The sequence below is a fragment of the Haematobia irritans genome, chromosome 2 (assembly GCF_050003625.1).
Source record: "Haematobia irritans isolate KBUSLIRL chromosome 2, ASM5000362v1, whole genome shotgun sequence".
NCBI lineage: Eukaryota > Metazoa > Arthropoda > Insecta > Diptera > Muscidae > Haematobia > Haematobia irritans.
In genome coordinates, this window is record NC_134398.1 from 135,304,137 (window position 1) to 135,317,479 (window position 13,343).

Below are 13,343 nucleotides of genomic sequence, written 5' to 3' on the forward strand. Positions count from 1 at the left end.
TTATTGATGTAGGTCGGATGGTATTGAAAATGGGCCATATCGGTCCACTTTTACGTATAGCCCCCATATAAACGGACCCCCAAATTTGGCTTGCGATTGCTCTAAAAGAAGCAAATTTCATCCGATCCGGCTGAAATTTGGTACATAGTGTTAGTATATGGTCTCTAACAACCATGCAAAAATTGGTTCATATCGGTCCACTTTTACGTATAGCCCCCATATAAACGGACCCCCAAATTTGGCTTGCGATTGCTCTAAGAGAAGCAAATTTCATCCGATCCGGCTGAAATTTGGTACATGGTGTTACTATATGGTCTCTAACAACCATGCAGAAATTGGTTCATATCGGTTCACTTTTACGTATAGCCCCCATATAAACTGATCCCCCGATTTGGCTTGCGGGCCTCTAAGAGAACCAAATTTCATCCGATCCAGGTGAAATTTGGTACATGGTGTTAGTATATGGTCTCTAACAACCATGCCAAAATTGGTCCATATCGGTCCATAATTATATATAGCCCCCATATAAGCCGATCCCCAGATTTGACCTCCGGAACCTCTTAGAGGAGCAAAATTCATCCGATCCGGTTGAAATTTGGTACGTGGTGTTAGTATATGGTCTCTAACAACCATGCAAGAATTGGTCCATATCGGCCAATAATTATATATAGCCCCCATATAAACCGTTCCCCAGATTTGAACTCCGGAGCCTCTTGGAGAATCAAAATTCATCCGATCCGGTTGAAATTTGCAACGTGGTGTTAGTATAAGGCCGCTAATAACCATACCAAAATTGGTGCGTATCGGTCTATAGTTATATATAGCCGATCCCCAATCACACAAAAATTGGTCCATATCGGTTCATAATCATGGTTGCCACTCGAGCCAAAAATAATCTACCAAAATTTTATTTTTATAGAAAACATTGTCAAAATCTTATTTCTATAGAAAATTTTGTCAAGATTTTATTTCTATGGAAAATTTTGTCAAAATTTTATTTCTATAGAAAATTTTGTCAAAATTTTATTTCTATAGAAAATTTTTTCTAAATTTTATTTCTATAGAAATTTTTTTTCTAAATTTTATTTCTATAGAAAATGTTGTCAAAAAAGTTTTTTTTGTCAAAATTTTATTTCTATAGAAACTTTAAACTTAATTTTATACATATTAGTCGGCCTTTTTAGTTTAACATATACCACGTATGGACTATGTGGTATATATTACGGTGTTAGGAAGTTTTAAGATACCTTGCCATCGGCAAGTGTTACCGCAACCCAAGTAATTCGATTGTTGATGACAGTCTTCAGTAGAAGTTTGTACGCAATCCATGGTGGAGGGTACATAAACTTCGGCCTGGCCGAACTTACGCTGTATATACTTGTTTATAACCAGCTTTTTTATCTTTGTCTAGAAAAATTGCGAATTTTTGAATATATTTGAGGTCAAACATTTCAGACAAGCGTTACACTCAAAAAAAGTGAACTCTCCATTCCAATTTAACTTAATTTAGTTCATGGAATTATTATATATAGAGAAAGTTTCCTCTACTCTAATAATTTTTTGCGTACATTGAACAAAAAAACGGGAACAAATTATACACAAATTAAGTAAACAGTTTTACTAAATTCGTACTTCTCACAAAATGGTTCATTATTTCTTTTAATTTGTACATTTTACTATAAATGCGTCTATCATGAACTTCGTATGTCACTAAAGACATTCTTGCAATTTTGAACTCCAATTTTTTCTTTCAAACTACAAAATTTTCTTTAACAAGTGAAAAAAATTAATTACGTCTAATAAATTTTCTTGAATTTATCAAAAAATATTTAGTTAATTTTGTGATATCGGCGTGATGCCAACGTTTGCACACAAAAAAAAAATTACGAAAATTTTTCGAATTAAATTTAAAAATATTCAATTAAAAATTTAATTGATTCAACAAATTTTTTTAATTAAAACAAAAATCAATCGCACAAATAGTAGTATCAATTAATTTTTTAATTGGATCAATTAACTTTTTAATTGACCTTCAATTAATTTTTTAATTGATACTATCATTTCTGTGATTGAAGACATTTCAATTAAAAATTAATTGGATCAATTAATTTCGTGATTAATTCAGAAAAAAATTTTTTGTGTGTTATACTGTTTAGTTAAAATTTTCTAAAAATATTAAAAATTTTGTAAAATTAGCTAAATGTTATATTCCTGGTGTGTTCACTGTTTTTTCAGTATAGAATTCATACAAAAGTATAAAAATTATTTATTTGGCAAAATATTACAAAATTTTTCAGCTCGCATCCAAAATACTGAATTCAGATCACACCTAAAGAAGCATGACAGCCCCAATTTTGCACCACTTCCGGATCCAAAAAAAAAAAAAAACATTTTCACCACTTTTTTGACAACGCTTTTTTTTTAATTTCTCCCTTCTTCATCAATACCAAAATAATTAAAGTAAAAACATCTTTGGAACTAAAAATAAAACTGAGGTTTCATCAATTGTTAGGCTCTATATATACTGGCTTAAATACCCAGCAATTCTGAAGGGTTAACCCTCCATTTAAAAATCATTGAATATTTTTGTCAGAGTCTCAGATTGAACCATGTTAATCAATACACTGCAATAGTTGAGCTAACCCTGGATACATAAGCCAATTTTTTACAATTTTATGCAAATCAGATCTCTTTAGGTTCATATATCCACCTAACTTAAGATTCGTCCAATCGATATTTTCAATTGTATGAAAGAGAATATTTTGATTATTATAAAGCGGTTATTGTCAAGAGTAAATCTCTTGAGGTAAATTGAATTAATTGAGAGAAATGTGAATTGATTTAAGAGATTCCCATTAGTTAAGAGAAATAGTTGGTGATATGATATGGAATTGAAACATTGTTAAGAGTAGATGGGCCCCTGAATTGAATAAGAGAATATTGATTTCATTTGGTTATTAATAAAGAGTGTTAATCAAATTCATGATATATCTGCTTTGTTCAACATAACGAACCAAGTGCTCATTGAGTTACGTTCGATGTTATTTTAAATGCGGATGGTTGCATTTCTGTTGATTGAAAAAATTCGATATGAAGTAAAAGTCGTAAATAGATTGAAAGCCGTAGAGATGTTTGTGAATTTTTATGGTTGGATGATTATAATTTAGTTATGTAAAATCATTGAATCTAATAGAAAAGATTAATGTCTGAAAAATTTTGATCCTTGACAATATTTCCGTAACAAAGATAAAAAAATTACGTTTGCTCCGAAAGTAAAAGATTTTTCTGATACGAATTTGCGATTGCTGCAATATATTAAATAAATAATTTTGATAGTTACATAACATATTTTTAAATATGTTTTGTTGGTTAATAAATTTGCACAAAGTCTTCAGTGAAAATAAGTTCTTCGTTTTAGTTATGATAATACTTCCTCCAAGAATGGGGAATCTAAAATGTTATTCAAAACCCATTAAGTCTTCTTAAAATAAACTAAAATATAAAATTTGCGATTTCTGAAATATAGTTTTTTGATAACTTCATCCTGGCCACTACTGTGGTACTGGAAATAATAAGTTTATGCATTTATACGTAACGCCCAGAAGGAACAGTCTTAGACCGTCGTCTTAGAATTATATTCTATCGATTTTGCGGTGTCTGCCCGTTCATGTATTTTGAAGCTCAAACTACAGCTCGCAGCTCCGATCGTCCTTAAAGTTGGCATATTATTTTACTTTGGCTCAAATGATTATTGATTTTGGCAAAACTTGGATAATTAAATATGGCAAAGAAGTATAGAAAATCAATAAAAAAGTAATAAAAACAATGGGAATAAATTTAAAAATATTATCCCGTAGAGATTTGAACCTGTGTCTGTTGACTTTTTCTCTTACATGGAAGTTCTTTTGAAAAGATTTTCACATTGCGAGAATTTTTTATAGCCGAGTCCGAACAGCGTTCCACATTGTAGTGAAACCACTTATGGCGATTTCGATTGGGAAAAAAGGTGCAACATTCTCGTAATAGATTGTCACACACGAAGGACACCGTCATAAATTTTGGATCATGTATCCCTCAAAATGTTATGAATTAATAATAACTTTGGAATGACACTATCATTTGGGCAAAAATACAATGAGGGAAAAATTAGTGTAACACCAAGGCAACATATTTTTTGCGAAACGAAAACGCCCTTCGAGAAGCTTTGAAACACTCAGAAATGTCACCAGCGTTACAGAGGTGGGATAATCCACCGCTGAAAACTTTTTGGTCTTCGGTCGAAGCAAGAATGGAACACACGGCCTTGTATATGCAAGGCGGGCTTGCTAACCATTGCACCACGGTGGCTCCTGACAAAGAAGATTAAGGAACTTGATCAACAGAGTCAATGAATGTTAAATATTTTGTTGTGTTGTAATGAAAAACTATATTTATACAAAAATGCTGAAAATTACAAAATACAAGAACAGAAATCTGAAGAAATAACTATTTTCTCTTCTTAAGATTTCTGTTCTTGTATTTCACTTATTAAAATTAATAGAATAATCAGACACTACAAATAAGTCCAGCAGAAAACAAACTTAAACTGTTCAAATGATAATAAAATATGCAATATGTTTTTATATTACACTGAAAAAAAAGCATACTCGGTTCCAAAGATTTTGTCTTTACTTTAAAAAATTTGGTATTGATTCCGAGCCAAAGAAGCGGAGAATACAAGTAAGGATACTTTTAAGACACAATTCTCTTTCAAATTTAGGTTTTGTGTACTTGCTTCTAGGAAGCAAATTTTAATTTTTCGCTTTCTCAGCTTTTTTCTTCATATGCTATCAAAGTCCTTTAAAAACGAGTTAACGGCAACTTTATTTTTCAAATTAGGACTCGACTTCCAGTAGAAATTATGCTATGTTTGAAGTAAAAACTTCTTTAAAATAAAGTTTTGAAAAACATGTCCTATATTTGAACGATTTTTTGCTTTGTAGTCAAGATGCAAAAAAGGCAACAAATTTAAAGACAATTTCATTAAATTTAAAGAATTTTTCTGAATTATAAAAGTCAAGTTGACCTTTCATGTTAAGATACCCATTTTTAAGTCAAATCACTTTATTATAAGGACAATACGACTTCATTGAAAAGTTTATCGACTTTTGGACTAGGAAAATAACTTTATTTTAGAGAAATGCGTCTTCTATGCTAAGCAAAATTTGTATTCGTATTTTAAAGACATGAAATCTTTGACCTCACGACAATATTTTTTCAGTGTATCAGAGATATAAATTATTCGTTCAAATATTCGATATAGGTATTTTTAAGAGACCTATCTATGTACCTTTAAATCTAGGACCAATACAATTTAAATTTGGATAAATATCTCATTTATTGAATTTTAATTCTCTTTTTGCGATATATGTACAAACAAGTGTCAATTTTAAAATCAATATTACAATCAATTATAACAGATACTTGAAAGTACAAAATGTTTTCTTAATTCCCAAAAGAACTTTAAACCTAAAGTACACAATCTTTAAAACCAGTCGTAGCCTATATTTGAAGCGTTTATATTTTAAATCTAAAATCGCACTATATTTTATATTTCAGTTAATTTAAGAATAATTTATTTAATTTAAAAAATGTTTTTGAAATTTTTCCCTAGTTCACAGACGTACGAATTTAACGGAAGGACGCAAATTTCCAAAATTTGTATGTAATAAAAAAATTTTAAGCAAAGATTATAAATATTTTTATACCCTCCACCATAGGATGGGGGTATATTAACTTTGTCATTCCGTTTGTAACACATCGAAATACTGCTCTAAGACCCCATAAAGTATATATATTCTGGGTCGTGGTGAAATTCTGAGTCGATCTTAGCATGTCCATCCGTCCGTCCGTCTGTTGAAATCACGCTAACTTCCGAACGAAACAAGCTATCGACTTGAAACTTGGCACAAGTAGTTGTTATTGATGTAGGTCGGATGGTATTGCAAATGGGCCATATCGGTCCACTTTTACATATAGCCCCCATATAAACGGACCTCCAAATTTGGCTTGCGATCGCTCTAAGAGAAGCAAATTTCATTCGATCCGGCTGAAATTTGGTACATGGTGTTGGTATATGGTATCTAACAACCATGCAAAAATTAGTCCATATCGGTCCATAATTACATATAGCCCCCATATAAACTGATCCCCCGATTTGGCTTGCGGGCCTCTAAGAAACCAAATTTCATCCGATCCCGCTGAAATTTGGTACATGGTGTTAGTATATGGTCTCTAACAACCATGCAAAAATTGGTCCACATCGGTCCATAATTATATATAGCCCCCATATAAACCGATCCCCCGATATGGCTTGCGGATCCTCTAAGAGAAGCAAATTTCATCCGATCCGGCTGAAATTTAGTACATGGTGTTAGGTCTCTAACAACCATGCAAAAATTGGTCCGATCCGGCTGAAATTTGGTACATGGTATATGTTCTCTAATGACCATGCAAAAATTGGTTCACATCGGTCCATAATTATATATAGCCCCCATATAAACCGATCCCCCGATTTGGCTTGCGGACCCTCTAAGAAACGAAAATTTCATCCGATCCGGCTGAAATTTGGTACATGGCGTTGGTATATGTTCTCTGATGACCATGCAAAAATCGGTCCATATCGGCCCATAAGTATATATAGCCTCCATATAAATCGATTCCCAGATTTGTCCTCCGGAGCCTCTTGGAGGAGTAAAATTCATCCGATCCGGTTGAAATTTGCAACGTGGTGTTAGTATAAGGCGTCTAATATCCATGTAAAATTTGGTCCATATCGGTCTATAGTTATCCATAGCCGATCCCCAATCACACAAAAATTGGTCCATATCGGTTCATATTCATGGTTGCCACTCGAGCCGAAAATAATCTACCAAAATTTTATTTTTATGGAAAACATTGTCAAAATGTTATTACTACAGAAAATTTTGTCAAAATTTTATTTCTATAGAAAATTTTGTCAAAATCTTATTTCTATAGAAAATTTTGTCAAAATTGTATTTCTATAGAAAATTTTGTCAAAATTTTATTTCTATAGAAAATTTTTTCCAAATTTGATTTCTGTAGAAATTTTTTTCCAAATTTTACTTCTATAGAAAATGTCAAAATTTTATTTTGTCAAAATTTTATTTCTATAGAAACTTTTAACTTAAGTATTTAATCGGCCTGTTTTAGTTTAATATGTTCTACGTATGGACTACCTTGTAATATACTTGTTTTAATTAAAATTAAAGTACTCAAAGAAATCTATGTTTAATTTAATTTAATATTGTGTAGATTGCGCATCAAAAATTTTAGGTTCCGTAAACTTTCATATCACGTAAATGTTGTTTCAGCCAACAAATCTAACGCCCATTTTCATGTAGCTCCGTTAGGGTGTTTTTTTAGTTTATTTTATTTTATGGCAAAATTATATTTTTTAATTTGTAATGAATTGTATTTTTTAATACAAATATTTGAAAAATATAAAACGATTTTTTTTACATTTTTTTCCAAACCCGATTAACAATAATTTTATATAAGAAAAAAGTTTGTGTTTGTTTTTGAATTTCTTATATCCGTTACCTTCTGTATGATACCAGTAAAACATAAATTGGTTTAATTTATGTTGACAATATAATTAACATAAGTCGACTTCCCCAATTGTTGCTTACATTTTGTTGCATTTAAAACCTTTCGACTTCAATTTGCCAGAACACTGGACAGAAATACTCGTATGTATGTTTTTTAATATATTATTTACACAGGATAATTTTATGTAATCTTATCGCCCATCTTTTATGCTTATAGAGGCTTTTTTGGCAACAAAATAATCGGATTTAAAAAAATATTAACATAAATATGCATCCAGTTCTCCTGTAATATACTTTTTTAAATAATTTTTTTAATTAGATTTCCTGAAATATTCTTTAGAATCTGAGATCAATTTTGGGGGGCCATCTTCCGATATTCGGATTCGCAAATTGCAAGAATTTATATGTCTTACAACTAAAAACTTGAAATACTCAAGGATTTAAATCAACTTTTATTTTGATATTTTCATTAAATGGAACTGTATATCCAAATTGTAAGTGGATATATAGTAGGATAAAGAAAATATCGACAAACGAAATTTCAATAATATTGAAGAATTGTTCTTTTCGCACAAAAAAAAAAAAAAAAAAAAAAAAAAAAAAAAAAAACTTTCAAGCCATTCAGAAAAATAAAAATACTTATACGACTGCAAGGATTAATATGTAGGCAGCAATAATCAATTTTTTCTGAAAGCATACATTTGCTTCGTACCTCAATGACGGCAAAACATCTCTTGCATGTCTCAAAAATATACATCCTTCTGTTGAACTACATAAAAATTCGTAAAAATAAAAGACGAAAGAAATCCTACTAAACGGGATACAAACAACTACAGCTCCACACACAATCATCACCTGCCTTAACGCATGAACGTCTAAAAATAGACTGCTCACGATCTAACGAATGCATGAACATTTTAAGGCGAGCAAAGACCCAGGAACTTTAAGAACCACACGATCCTACTTTACTCATATGAAATAAAAGAGAACCTACAACTACCACCACCACCATTGCCACCTACCTAGCAACCACTTCGTTTAAGACACTCATGAGTGCACTCATTGTGGTTGTTGCTGCCGCTGTTGTTGTTGATAAACACAAATTGACAAGAAACGTGTGCTCAACAAAAACCTATGCTGACAGACCGATTGTCTTACGAGAATGACTGGAGTTGACCGAACACACACTCAGTCAGTCAGATAGAATATGCGACCAAGAAATGCAATAGAGCATAAAAATGGTAAGTCAGCAAGCAAGTACGTCTCAAAGGTAGAAGCAGGAAATATTGAATACAACAGCTGGCCCAAGCAAGCAAGAGGTTCTTAACACTCGATAGCCAAGAAACCAACAAGAAAACTCCAAAAGCAATACCGATAAAAGATTTCAGATTTGTTTCTCCCATTTGAGATTTCAGGTGTAGCTCTCCCGCTTTATTGAAAATAAGAGGGTAAAGTTGAACAATTTACTCTCAGTTAATCTCATCTTGCGAAAAGAGAGTGAGAGGAAGATTTGCTTATTTGCTGCTTTTGTTTTATATATTCCATTTGATTACATATTGGCTAAAGGTGTATGAGTAACAGCTGCCATTGGTTCATTCCACAGCCAAGCACACCATACCATAATAACGGGCACGCGTTAGACCAGCCAGCCAGCCACAACATGTGCTGTACAGTTGTTGTCTGCTGCTGGTGTATGAGACACGCTCAAACAGGTTTCTTTTCAGCATAGCGGTTCACACAAACAGTTATCATCACCAGGCTAAACGATTGGTGGTTGCGAAGCATATAAGACCCTTGCGAGTGGATGTATGTGTGGTAATTTGAAAAAAAAAAAAACACCACTCCACTATGCAACAGCTTATGGTCTGTATAGCATGCATGTGTTTCTTGTATGGTGGAGATATGAGTAAGAGAGTTTGACTATGTTTACAAGGCAGGTGATACTCATTGTGAGAGTGAGAGCAGGGAATTTTGCTTTTTACTAAAGACTCTCTGTGTTTATGCTCTTGCTCTCCCTTTGTAGCTGAAGTTACAAAGAGTTGCGGTGGAAAACTCCCGGGCCTATATAAACTCACCGTGAGTGATGCTCCAGCACAGTTCTTCGTTGCCTTTGCTTGAGTTTACATCGCATTTGCTTGCTTGTGTTCTGAAAACGAAAAAAAAACAATTTTTTTGTTTTGTTTTTTAATTTATTTTCATCCTAATTTTGGATATTCGGTTTTTAACGGAGAGACGGATTTATATCAACCTAAATAAAACCAAAAATGATCGCCATAAAAAGTGAAAAATAAAGAAAAAAACTATAAAAGAAAATCACACAAAGAAAAAAAAAAACAATTTAAAGAAAATTTTGTGAAATAAAAAAATATTTAAGAATTAAAAACAAATAATAAACAAAGAAAACAAAATGCATAATATTGAAGATATGCTAGTGGAAAAAAACTACAGCAAGTGTCCTTTGAAAAAGAGACCAGTTCATTATCATTTCGATGAGGATGAATCGGAGGATACCACCATCGTCACCCCAATCACCATGGATAATCCTAAAAAAATTCTTAAATTGGATAACAACACGGACAATGATGAACCTCAGAATTTGAGTTTGAAAAAAGAATCCTCCAATGATATCTGCAGTGCCACAAAACAAAAGATTTCCTCCTCGGCTCTGGCTGAAGAGGATGAAATGATCAATGTCAGTGATTGTTGTGAAGATGAAGGTGTCGACGTCGATCATACCGATGACGATAGCTTGTGTGGAGATGAAGATGATGAGGAAATGATCGATTGCGTGGATGTTGAGGATAATCATGGATCAGAAGCTAATACTACACAAGCGGCAGCTTTGGCTGCTGCCGCGGCAGTGGCTGCAGCTTCAGCAGCTGCTGCTGTTGTAGTGCCCACTCCCACCTATCCGAAATATGGCATACAGCCATGGAATTTCCATATGTCTCCTTATACAGCAGAATTTTATCGCACCATCAACAATCCCCATTTGGCTCAACAGATTTCTCCATTGCGTGGAGAACTTTTATCGCCCAGCTCACCTTCAGACTCGATTGGATCTCTATCACCGCCACCACCCCATCATTATTTGTCGGGACGATCAAGTTCAGTATCACCTCCCATGCGTACCGATGTCATCCACCGACCCATTGGTGTAAGACAAATGCCACAATCACCCTCACAACATCATCATGGCCAACATAGATTTATGCCCTATCCTTTGCCAGCCTATCATCCTCATCATCAAACACCAGCCTCCTATGCCTTGGGTTATGCTCCTCATCATGCTCCCATTTCACCGGCTTATTCAGAATCCTCGTACTATTCCATGCGTTCATTAACACCAGAATCCTTGGCATCACCAGTTCCTGAAGATTTATCGCTCAAACCTGCTCAACAGAATGCCAGTAAAACTCCTCTTAAGTCTGTCTATATTAAAAGTGAAAATGTGGAAACTTCCTCAAATGCTTCATCGGTGTCTTCAATGAAATCATCTACCAACACCACTTCCAGCTCTCCAATCACTTCAACTCCAATTAAAAAAGAAAAGTCGGGACCTCCACGCTATCAATGTCCCGATTGCCAGAAGTCCTATTCCACATTTTCTGGTCTCACCAAACATCAACAATTCCATTGTCCTGCTGCTGAGGGTAATCAAATCAAGAAATCCTTTAGCTGTAAGGATTGTGACAAGACCTATGTCTCGTTGGGAGCTTTGAAGATGCATATCCGCACTCACACTTTACCCTGCAAATGTAATATCTGTGGTAAGGCTTTCTCACGGCCATGGCTATTACAGGGCCACATACGCACTCATACTGGAGAGAAACCTTTCAGCTGCCAACATTGTCATCGGGCCTTTGCTGATCGTTCCAATCTCAGAGCCCATTTACAAACTCATTCCGACATTAAAAAATATTCCTGCTCGAATTGTTCGAAAACCTTTTCCCGTATGTCTTTGTTGACCAAACACTCAGAAGGTGGATGCCAAGGTTCACCCAGTACGGGAAATAATAATAGCAGTAGCAATGATCTACCAACATATCCCGTCTATGGAGATCATTAATATGTCTTAAATTTCGAATATCTTGTTTGCCATACTCAACTCCCACAACACAACAAAAAGATAAAGAACCACCAAAAATTAGTTCCTAAAAAAGCACTTTCCTCAAAACTTCAACTTTTTTTCCTAAAAACTAAGCTGATGTATTACCAAGAAGATAAGAACCTGGTGTTTCTCCCATTACAAATAAAAAAGGCTGAGCCTTTATAATTTCTTCTTTTATTTACTCTCTAAAATCTCTAGTCAGTGACTTATATGAAAAAATTTTAAGTTTTTCTGTTAAAAAAAAAAAAAAAAAAAACACACACACACTTGCATTTATTAAAATAACTCTTGTAATTGAATTTCTTTATTATTATTTTTTTTACTGTCTTTTTTTCTAATTTCTTAAGAGAGTGCCTGTACAAATGTATAAAATATTTTTGTTTTTTATTATTTTTAATTTTATTTCTTGTAAATAAGTTTTTATGTAAATTTCTTGAAGCAATTTTTTTTAATAATATTATTTTATTTTTGTAACAAACAAACCACACAACTGGAAGACAATGAACAAAATTTTATAAAAACTAGTATTTTAAATGGATTAAAAAATAAACATATATTTTTTATATTCTCTATACATAAAAATATTTTAGATATACATATTTAATGGTTGTATTATAACCATGTTTATAGTTATTTAAGAGATCTTATCATAACTTATAGTTATATTTTTATATCAGAAGTTTTTTTTTATACATCCTTAAATGAAATGTTTTTTAGTTTTAAAAAAAGAAAATGAATAATTTATTTACAGAAAAACAAAAAATATAAAAGAAAAAAATTCAAATGAACAATCATACAAAATACAAAAATTTCTATTAAAAAAAATTAATTTCAATTTTTTATTTCAAATGGGAAATTAATTGGTGGGAATATAAAATTCAAGCGAGAAAGAGCTAAAAACGGATGGGGACCTTAAACTGATATCTTACACCAACCATATTAAAAACCTCTTATATTTTATATTTAAATGGAAGGACGATCTAAAGGAATATTAATAAATTTTGAAATAAAAATTGGGCAATTTATTGAGAAGTGCTCACCTAAATATGATATAAAATCTTTAAATTTTCAAAAATATTTTTATTGTATCCCAAGGTGGTGCAGAAAAACAATCTTTAACAAAGTTGATATTTTTATTGGATTTTTAGGTGGTGCAAAATTTGATCAGAAAAAATTATTTTACTGGACTTGTCACACAAATGATGGCAACCATACAATAATGCTTTTGCACTGATTTCATATAAGTTTTCTTTTTAAGATGTTGCGGATGACAATTGAAAGAAGAAATTAGCCGCAACACATAAATAAAATGTAGCTAATAGCTTACAACCTCATATTATATTGACGTTAGGGTCATAGAAGGAAATGAAAATTATAAATTCTGGAACCAAACATATGGGGTTTAATATAAGTGTATTAATATCACTGAGATTTGGAACATATTACAATGAAAGATCATGCATTTTGAATTTTATAATAAAAACGTATCGAATATTGAGGACAAATTTCTTTAAAATAATTAAATTTTATTTGAAAAAAATTTCATGATCTTGGCTGTGAAATTTTTTCATGAAATTTAGGAAACCCATTTTGAAAGTTTACGTCCATCCATTGGTATATTG

At 32.4% G+C, this 13,343-nt stretch overlaps 1 protein-coding gene across 1 annotated transcript; it reads left to right on the top strand.

The window, feature by feature from the left end:
- The first annotated feature begins 9,728 nt into the window (after positions 1–9,728).
- On the top strand, positions 9,729–12,331 carry esg (escargot). The gene has a single exon (XM_075296203.1). It carries the CDS (start codon positions 10,018–10,020, stop codon positions 11,677–11,679), a length of 1,662 nt encoding a protein of 553 aa, XP_075152318.1. The 5' UTR covers positions 9,729–10,017; the 3' UTR covers positions 11,680–12,331.
- Positions 12,332–13,343: the final 1,012 nt, after the last annotated feature.

Coding starts and splice junctions, on each gene's coding strand:
- esg (XM_075296203.1), top strand. CDS start 10,018: ATGCATAATATTGAAGATATGCTAGTGGAAAAAAACTACAGCAAGTGT.